Genomic DNA, 10,496 nt, shown 5'->3' on the forward strand with positions numbered 1-10,496 from the left:
AATAACATCGCTGCTACAAACTTTCGGGAAAATTAAAAAAAGAGTGTAAAATCTGGTTTTTAAATAATTCCGAAAGGTTCTACGACCCTTCAAAGATCAAAAGTGAAACAGTTTTTGATCACTTGCTTAATAACTATTGAAAAATAAAAATTTAATACAGTACAGTGTCGTCGCAGTAACATACCTACATGTAACATGTAACACAATAAAACTCAATGAGTGGAGACCAACAAACGTGACGTTTCTTTTGGGGTAGGTCGTCCCTGCTACGCTAGGGACTTATTTCCAACAACTTTTCTTCTGAAGATGACGGAAAAAATGTGGTTTGTACAAAGAGGATAAAATGTTTAAACATAACCCTCCACGCATATACCAGGATCCCTACGAACTTGTTAAATCAGTCAATTGTTTTACATTCATTATTAATTGGGAGTATTGTCGACAATTCCGTGAGGCTTAGTTGTAAACTGAACTTCGCAAATGAATTGTATAGGAGAAAACGTCGATTAATCCGAATATGAGAATTGTATTCACCAGCAGAAGAGACGGTGGCCTTCTATGGCTTACATCAGAGAGGTTCTCCTGAGCAACGTCATCACTTTTTTCTCTTTGATAGGCTGGTTGACGGCTCAGGAGAGCTGATCTCTCGCTGGGAGGATGCACAAGGGCCCAATGGGAAATAAGTGTTGTAGCTCAGTATACTGAGTTACCCTGCAAAACACGTGATAAAAACACATTTTTAAAAGTAGTTGAAAAACCTCATTCGCAGTTAGCAGAGGGTAAGTAATTCGTTAATTATTCATGTGTTGGTGCATGCTACCATAACTCGTTTATGCCAAATCCACATTAGTTCTTATACATATTGTTTTTTTGAAAAATATATTGAAATTTTAACGGAAAAAAGCATATAGTGCGGGAAAAGTGGACCGGCTTTACCCCTCTATGGTGGATGCAAGTGTTTCTTACATAGGTACCTACTTTTTTATTTTAGGTAGATTTAATCGAGTAGGTATTTAACAATGGTCCGTACGTACAAATGAAAATTAGGGAAATCTCCAAACTGCAACTACACACAGGAAAATCTGCAACCGGCTTTGAACGAAATTAAGAAAGGAAATTTATCCCAGAGGAAAGCATCTGAAAAGTAAGGTATTCCTAGGACTACTCTAAAAAGGAAACTAGATAACTCTCACCCCAGGAGGTACGGAAGGCAACCAGTTTTAGACGAAAAAGAAGAAAAACAACTAGTGGATGGTCTTTTGCTATGTGGAACATGGGGTTTCCCGCTGACAAAACTGGATATTAGGATCATTGTCAAGCAATTAGATCGAATAGGTCGAAGTGAATCCCGCTTTGTAAACAATATGCCCGGCAAAGATTTTTTAAAGTATTTTATGTTTGTTTTAAGTTTATCTTATAAATAATAACTGTAAGAGGGTTATTGCTATTAATAATATCTTTACTATATTTTTTAAAAATTAAATTTGGTGGTCCATTTTTGCTATTAGGAGGACAAGTAGAACCAAATCTATACTTATTAAATAGGGTGGACATCTTTCCCCCACTGTGTGGGTAAAGTGGACCGGCTTTTAAAAAAAATATATAAAGAGTCAGGAGAAATCCCAAGAAATCAAATTTAGTGGACACGTAGGTGATACCTCCACACACTTACATTTAAATTTCCAGCCACATATCTTGAAAAATCTTTACATAATTCAACAAAAATATGGAATTTGTGGCCCACTTAGCCCCGCTCTACGGTAGTGATCTAATATCAAGGCTACACTTTAAGAGAAAAACTGAATAAGTTTTAAATATTGGCCTATATTTCGTATATCAAGAATTTTGGTGCCAATTCCAACTTCAATTGCCTTGGAAGTCTTGTTAAATCAACTGCCACTTCATATTGTGACGAAAGAAGAAGCAAGCAGACGCTAAGAAGAGTAGACACCAAGATGAAGAATCCATTATTTCAGGGTCTATTTTGGGCAAACTAGTTACTTAAGTTATTCAATAAAATATCACATTCTAGTTTTAAGGTTCGATTTGACTTATTAGATATTACTAAAGACGTATCATCAGCGTACATGGTAAAATGAGTATTAGGTGAGAGAGTATAGATATCATTTGTATATAGTAAAAGTAACACAGGGCCTAAAACAGATCCCTGTGGTACAGCCAACGTTACCAAAGAGTATTCCGAGTTATATTAACCACAAACATCCTGATTAATATAATTTATGCTTACAAATTGCTTCCTATTTTCATTATGTACCTAGTAGTATCTAGCTACAGACTTACATAGATATATATTTTTCTAACATTTTATGTAAAGTTAGCTCTTCATCTATGATATACTGAAATTTTAATAAAAAGTTGTTACCTACTGACAAACCAAACAATAAATTCGGGTCTGGAAACGTCTTATGTCGTATCATTAATGTCTTTTGTGTCATTGTGTCTTTGTGTTTTTCACTCCCTGTGACATTCCCCCAACGATTTTTTCCTCAAATCAAGGATAAGACTAAGATAGAAGAATGTCAGATTAAATAACACTGCCTGTTTTTTTGTTATTGTATGTACATATAACAAATTTATCTTCGATATCCCCAAACTTAAGTATCACTTATTTTGCTTTACTTTTATCATTTCCTTGATATACAAAACACCAACCAAATTAGTAGATGCACGTTCGATCGCCTTTACAATTATCGTTACTGGACGAATTGAGCATGGGTTTAAATGGATATTATTGCCGATCGTGGCGGTTAAGAGAAATTGGAAACGTCCGTGAACGCCCCGTATATGGGTTTGCACCTCGTCTAGGCCAAATGACTCATTTTCATCCCACCGCTCGTCGCCCACAAACTGCCCTGGTATGACCCAAATAAATATGCCCATATGGTCGTTGAGAAGTTAAAGTTGATAGCTATTCTGAAGTTCGCAAATTAAATGAGAATTGGTTTTATTATACAGAGTGTTCTGCAATTAATCTGCAAATATTGAGCAATTATCCTTTATGCAATTAATTCATACCATGTATTATTTTTAACCTGTGAAATAAAAATTGATAAATCAGTTTTCAAAGACTCTTTGTCCTATTGAGAAATTGGAGCTTATTTTTAACTCCTTTCCTTTTTTAAGTCGCGTAGGAAGACAGAAACAAGAATTGCGTGGACCACTATTTGCTAAAGTTTCTGTAATTTTTTTTTTATGTGTTATGTCTGTGGGTACAATTATAAATATGAATAATGATATCCAACGCAAAACCCACCAATATCATTTAAATATATTTCGTGTACACTAGTGCCAATTGTAACGGAACAGTGATTCTGCAATGTCTTTCACACTGGTTGTTATATATGTCAAATGAGCGCAGTACAAATTTTCGTCATAGTTCCGGTAACCCAAATATTTAAGTATAATAACTGACGTAATTGAAATTATCATTCCTATTCGTCATTAAGTTTATTGTTTACTACTACTGAACTAAATAATATAAAGAAATGTTTATTGTGTTAATAGCAGGATGAAAGAAATCAATATCATCTCATAATAAATGTATTTTCTATGATACATTTTGTTAAGTATGAATAAAAAAATTATATAAAAATTTGAAAATAAAACAGACAGTAAACAAAAAATAGAAACTGGAAAATTCAGGACTAAATCCACCTTTAAGCTTCTGGCTTTGATTATGATTGAACTTGTGAAATTATAAATAAGAAAAAAGGTAATACTGGAATCATATTGTGTCGTTCCTTCGCATTTGTCTACCACATAAGTTAATGTTGCGTAGATATCTTTTTCTACATTTTTAAGTAAAAACGTTTCTATATATTGTACAGGATGTCCTAATATTCCAATACAAGAACTGTTCTTGGGACCAAATATCGACGGGGGCTAAATCTAAACAATGATTGAAGTTATTTTTTATTTAGGTAGATGGATATCAGGGCCATCTGAAATTCGTATAAAATATTTAAAATCTAACATCTTAAAATTCCAAAAATCGAAAAATAAACATTTTAATTTTTGACAGTAGATTCAAGTTTACGTGCAAGATATTAAACAAATACCTACTAATCGCCATGTACCTACTCAGTGTTACAGTGGTCTATACTTATTCTTTCTTACTGGACCATTTATTTGGTTTATAATGTAGATTTGAATTAAATAATTTTAAAGAAATCGGCTCTTATTGTAGTGCTTCTATTTTATTCTAAAAGCTACCATTATACATACATATATGTATTTTACATTTAATCTTCATGTTTTCAGTGGCCCATTAAGTAGCACAAATCATATACACAGAGCTCGTAAAGTTTGGAATAAATTCGAAAAATCGTTATTGAAGGGTTTTGACAGGAAATCCTCGGACACGTCAACTTTAGTTTATAAAATGTCACTTTTTTCAGCCATCGACTTTTATTTTGTTTCGTTTGTTTTTGATGTATGACGTCATCGGCAATTTTTTTAAATGGCAGCCCATATTTTTTTCCACGGATTTCGATAGAGCACATTTTTCTGAGTACGAATATGTCAAAAACGNTTTATTTAGGTAGATGGATATCAGGGCCATCTGAAATGCGTATAAAATATTTAAAATCTAACATCTTAAAATTCCAAAAGTCGAAAAATAAACATTTTAATTTTTGACAGTAGATTCAAGTTTACGTGCTACTAATCGCCATGTACCTACTCAGTGTTACAGTGGTCTATACTTATTCTTTCTTACTGGACCATTTATTTGGTTTATAATGTAGATTTGAATTAAATAATTTTAAAGAAATCGGCTCTTATTGTAGTGCTTCTATTTTATTCTAAAAGCTACAATTATACATATATGTATTTTACATTTCATCTTCATGTTTTCAGTGGCCCTTTAAGTAGCATAAATCATATATGTAGGATGGTATAAATTAGTTCCCATGGTCCCATATTAGAATATATTTATCCTGTACCTATTCATTTCAAGGTCTTTTATGTGGGTACTATTTATAAATGTTGATTGGTAAATATGTTTATTAACATCCAAATGTAGGAGCTGCATCTGTTTCTAATCAAATAAGGAAAAAAATAAAATGGGAGAGTGTTTAGCATCGTTTTCAATAAACTGCCACCCGAGACAAAATGTACATATGTATGTATTTGAAAAGAATTATTTTAATAACATAATTTACATCAATTATTCTTACGTCAAAAAGTTCAAGGGTGTTTTTTTATTGAAAAATAAACAGATAAGCAACGAAAGAAAAGGCATCACTTTATTTCAAGTTATTCAAAAATAATTCTAGTGCATGCTAGAGTTGATTTGAAGTAGTAATGTTTATTTATTTATTTTTATATCTGGTAAAAAATAATTTGAGGCAAATATCCCAATCATATCCAATAGGGACTTATTGTTATATTATGATTATTATTATACTATTATGATTTATCATAATCAACTAACTTTATATTTATTAGATTATTATTACTGTTATTTTCAAATCAAATAAGTGTACCTCTATATAAATTTATTTCATGAAATTACGTTACATGTAAAAACTGATTATAATTTGTAAGATTTGTATTGCAATGTGGATAATTATTTAAACAAAAGCCATTGGTTTATATTAACAAAATAAACAATTTTCTCATCCTTTAGATTAGGAGAACAGCAAAAATGAGATGGTCATAGACGTTATCATAGTAATTATTTTTTAAAATGTTTTTTATCATCCAGCCGCAGCATGTAGACAACTAGAAACTACTCATGTCTGTGTAGAAATTGCCTAACTTGAAACAAAATGAAAGAAAAGGACATTGTCATACTCTGATATTGGCAGGAAATGCTTACCAGGAAATCGTTATCCGTAAAGGATTTTACTGAACACTAGATTTCACTAAAAAGAAATTCTTAATCGGTATTATATACAAAATATTTAATACTTGAAATATTTACTTATGACATGATAATTTACAATTTTGACTTTTTTTTTTGTGAATTGAATAGTTTAAATGTATTCAACTGTATTATAAGTTTATTTTAAAATAAAAAAGTAATTAGGAATCTAATGTCCTAAATCTTAGTGGCCTCGAAATTCTGAAGTTATGATAAGCCGCCGCCATTATTCCATGGCTAGAAATTGGCCTCAATGATTTGGGATCGAGGGGGATTATCCCTCTTTATTCTGCCTTATCTCATGTAGGCCTGGACAGCCTTCGTAGGTGGGCCCCATCCGTCGTCTACCCCGACCGCAAATGCGGCCGGTGTAGGCGCTTTGTGGGACCTCCTTTTGTCCTGTCTGGGCCCCGCCGGCTAGGGCCCTTTCTTCTGGCGCTCTTCTTGCTTCGCCGGCTCGTCTGTGTAAACCCCGGGGGTGGTGTCATGTTTATGTGTGGTATGGTTGGGTAGGGTAGTGCGGCTATGCAGCTTGGGATGCGCTTTGCTAAGGTGGCCCTTAGGCTAGCACGGGAGAATTCGTGATCGCCATGCACGTGGTTCCAGGTTGAAATATATGTACAGATTAATAAATAAACCTTATTTACTATTTTGTCTTCCAAATTCAAATAAACTCTTCCCACATTGAATCTTATTGGACTATCAGTAGTCTTGGTTTTTAGTTAATTTAGGCTGCGTTCAGTGAATGGTCGGACCCTTAGAGCATATACTACTGGAGGCAGCGTCTCAACGGTCGAGGGTATAGCGGAGGTATAGAGAAAGATAGCAAATACTTCTCTCTCTCTCTCTCTAAACCTTCGTTACACTACGAGACGCTGCCTCCACTCCTCCAGTAGTATATGCTTTAAGGTCAGACCAGCCAGTCGTTCAGCGGACAAATATTTCGTTGGTCAGCCCAATCAGCTGATTAGGAATATACGTTTTAATAGTTACTAAAAGCCATTCAGCGAATTGTTTGACTAAAGAAGTTTGACGGAACTAGTCCGACCATTCGCTGAACACAGCCTTACATTAGAAAATAAAAAAAAATAAAAATGGGTTTATAATATGTGATTTATATCCAAATAAAATGAATGAAAAATGTATTTATAAATATAAAATAAATATTACATTGTTGTTTCGTTTTCTTCTCAATATATGACAACATACATCGTAATTTTTGTAAATTTATAAGAACTTCAGTCAGTTTAATAAATATTCTTGTTGTCAATCAGATTTTCATATAATGCCCAAATCACATCCTTTCTTCCTATTACTCATATGAGCCTCTGCTATTTTAGCAAACACTTCTTTATTTAAGAGTCGATAGTTTGTAGCCAAAAATCTGAGTGCAGTCGAATTCAGACTGTCTACTCCATGACTTATAATGTTCCAGCCTAACTCAATGCCAGTTCCAAAATCACATTCGTCGGCTGCTATGCTTGCATTAGTAAATACTGGTTGCAGCTCCGCCAAATATTTCGGCCTCTGCTCTGGAAGCGCATTTTGGAGCTTAGTAAACAAAGTGTTCAAATCCTTGTTGTTCAGTGCCAGTTCTCGATAACCTAATTGAGATCTGCAAAACATAACAACTAAGAAAAATATATATTCCAAAAGATTTTATCTATACTTTCGGTTATAAGGAACAACAAGCCCTATTTTGTTGAAAGTCCGTGTAACAACCTTTTTTTCTCTGGAGATTATAGCGTCTGTTCTTTGCGTTAAGTCTACTTTTAAATTTTCTGCTTCTTTTTTAATGGATGACTGCATTCTGTCAACATGCATTTTTTTAAAGGGATCTCCTGTTTTTTTCAGGTCATCAAGGTACATACTGAAAAATAAGTAAATACTGAAATTTGTGAAACTGTTCACTCTTTTTCCTTACAGAGTGTATAGGTATATAAAAAGTTTAATCAAACTTTGACAGTAGATACTGAGCCTCAAATTAACACAAAAAATATATTTTGAGGTACAAGTTATAATTATTATTTTTTTTAATTACAGCACCACTAAGCTGATCATATTATTTTAAAATTGAAAATTATGTCTAAATCAATATATTCCATGCTAGAAATTGTTGCATTCAAACATTTATGAACATATTCTAACAAATCAATTTGAAATAACTTACTTGATTGCAGCGAAAATATTTGGGCCCATCTGATGAAGCACACCATCCTTTTTTGCACAATTGCTTGCTAGAAATATAGGACTTTCATCAGGAGAGTCCCTAAAATAACCTATATGAAACCCTGTTTTATCATCACCTTTTAGTACTGTCTGCATTTCAGGTGGATCATAGTAGTACCGCCAGTGAAGTAAATATTCCTCGTCTGATTTATTAACATTAACAAACTTTCCTGCAAGAACATCAAACGGGCCTACTAATTTCAATCCGATATCTTTAAGAGCATTTAACGGATCATTTGGTTTTATCTGCTTACAATAATTCCAAAACTGATAAAAATCTGTTGGCATGTCAACTAAAAACTTTGCTCTTATAAATTGTTTGTTATCAAATTTATCAGAGTTTCTTTTTTCTATCTTTTTTTCTACTGGAGTATTATCTTCAATAGCATTGGTTTTTTCGTCTTTGTCCACATTTGCATTTCTTGAATCATCTGATGCTGATGAAACACCATTACTGATTTGAACTGTGAAAGGTTTTGTAGCAGTCGTTAGAGTTTCATTTTTACTATTTGCTACATCCTCATCTTTTTTATTTGTTGTTCCATTTTCCCTTGTTTCTGAGACAGATAACTCATCACTATTTTTACTCGACAATGTGTCACTGCTTTCTTCAGTGTCATTTTCGTCAGAGTCTGACACGTCATTACTTGTTATAATTTCCTTGGTTTCTTTATTTCCCTTATCAATTTTAATTTTCTTATTTATATGGCCTAAATGTTGTTTATTCTACAAGGCTTCAAATTAGATACGAGACATAAAACAAATTAACTAACTAACCTTTTTTGAAGGGTGTTTGTATTTCTGGTGATGCATAGGATTTTTTTGGTAACATTTTGCCCCATATTTACAAACTATTCTATAATCTTTAACATAGTTAGCATATTCAGAGTCGTCGGACATTTTTTTCCCTTTTTGTTGCACCACATGAAAGCGCCAAAATTAGAAACGTTATAAAATAAAATATATTGGTTATGGTCACAAAAATCAAAAACAGGTTCAGAGATATAATAAAAGAGAAATGAAAATAAATGTCAAAACACAAAACATTGTCAAATATGTATAAACTGGAATGACAGAGGCCGCCATTTTGAAGGTTCTAATACGAGGGGCATCGGTAATGTTACTTCAATACTACCTGGTTAATTCTAAAATTTTTATAAAACTAGTGGCATAAAGAAATTCGAAGGTAATATTTTGATTATTTTATAGTTATTACCTTGTTCGATACGAGGGAGCACATCTAATCCCACAACATGTCACATAGTTTCAAATGAGAACTAAAAAGATCTATTACTGATTATGGGAATAAATGAGACGACGTCTTTTAAGCATTCACCATTATTAAATTATTCAGTATTTTTTTAAGTTCTATTGTCTATATCTTTACAGGAATTTCAGAAATCTGTCATTTGCATTCGTATAACTATAGATTTATACAATGATGGTATATCGCAGTTAGCCCAAACATGTCGTAAACGTAAAGATATCATTAAGATGTATGACAGGATATTTTAATATGTCTTAGAAATATACGGTTCCCGCTATATCTAGCCTTAGGATATTTTATGTTACAAATCTGGATATCCAAACTATTAATGGGATATCCTTCATATGCTGCATAATAAAATCTATGAAATACCTATGTCCTGAAAACACGGTCAATGTCCCAGGATACACGCTATGAAGAGGGGGTTAACGGGATATCCTGGGAATAAACTGTGCTATTTGGGGCTTAAATCCCACTAGAATTAATAAAATAAGTTTACTTCAAGACTAACAAAAAGGAAATTTAATTAATTAAAGTAAGTTTTAAATTGCAGTTCTTCCAGTTTTCTTACCTTTTAACGTTGCACCTAAATTTTAGTATCACTGATCAAAGATAAAATAATTAATGAAATATGACCTTTGTTTGTTCAGAATATTGTAATGCAATGTACGAAATTATTTTAATATATTTTAGAAATTCATCTTTTTACAGAAAAACAGAATTCAGGATTAGACTAGTGCAGATTATGATAGAAGCATTATTTGTCTTACAGTTGTAAGGCTGGCTGCATATACTATGAAAAATGCATATAAATACATGATTTTTTGAAGTAGATATCTGTCAGTAATAAAGAGGAAATTTGTGTTTTGCTATTGTATACAAAGAGGGAGTCGTAGAATTTGTTAGTGCTTTAGGCCTGAGAATGACTTGCCCGCTACTGCTCAAATGTGTATGTATAAGCGCCTAAGCCGTTTCAGTTTACCGCTAATCAATTTTTTGAAAATCTGTTATGTAGTTATGATTTATTTGTTTAGAATTTGCCTACCTAAGTTAGTGACTCAACCCTTCCATAAATTGTTTATAATTTATAGCCTGTGACTAAAACAATGTTTA

The 10,496-nt window shown here is 32.7% G+C and overlaps 1 protein-coding gene across 1 annotated transcript; it reads right to left on the reverse strand.

The window, feature by feature from the left end:
• Nucleotides 1-7,014: 7,014 nt before the first annotated feature.
• Nucleotides 7,015-9,112, reverse strand: LOC108912577 (histone PARylation factor 1). Its single transcript, XM_018717836.1, has 4 exons — nucleotides 8,894-9,112; nucleotides 8,058-8,842; nucleotides 7,557-7,757; nucleotides 7,015-7,502 (listed from the first exon to the last, which is right to left on the reverse strand). The coding sequence occupies exons 1-4, from the start codon at nucleotides 9,014-9,016 to the stop codon at nucleotides 7,166-7,168; spliced, it is 1,446 nt and encodes a 481-aa protein (XP_018573352.1). The 5' UTR covers nucleotides 9,017-9,112; the 3' UTR covers nucleotides 7,015-7,165.
• Between the last annotated feature and the right edge of the window lie 1,384 nt (nucleotides 9,113-10,496).

Source organism: Anoplophora glabripennis, unplaced genomic scaffold (genome assembly GCF_000390285.2).
Source record: "Anoplophora glabripennis isolate ALB-LARVAE unplaced genomic scaffold, Agla_2.0 scaffold296, whole genome shotgun sequence".
In the NCBI taxonomy this organism is placed as follows: Eukaryota; Metazoa; Arthropoda; class Insecta; order Coleoptera; family Cerambycidae; genus Anoplophora; species Anoplophora glabripennis.

Excerpts from the sequence above, each read along its gene's own strand:
- LOC108912577 (XM_018717836.1), bottom strand. The coding sequence starts at position 9,016 with ATGTCCGACGACTCTGAATATGCTAACTATGTTAAAGATTATAGAATA. Across the intron at positions 8,843-8,893 it reads ACAAACACCCTTCAAAAAAG|AATAAACAACATTTAGGCCA; the intron begins GTTAGTTAGTTA and ends GAAGCCTTGTAG. Across the intron at positions 7,758-8,057 it reads AATATTTTCGCTGCAATCAA|TATGTACCTTGATGACCTGA; the intron begins GTAAGTTATTTC and ends CTTATTTTTCAG.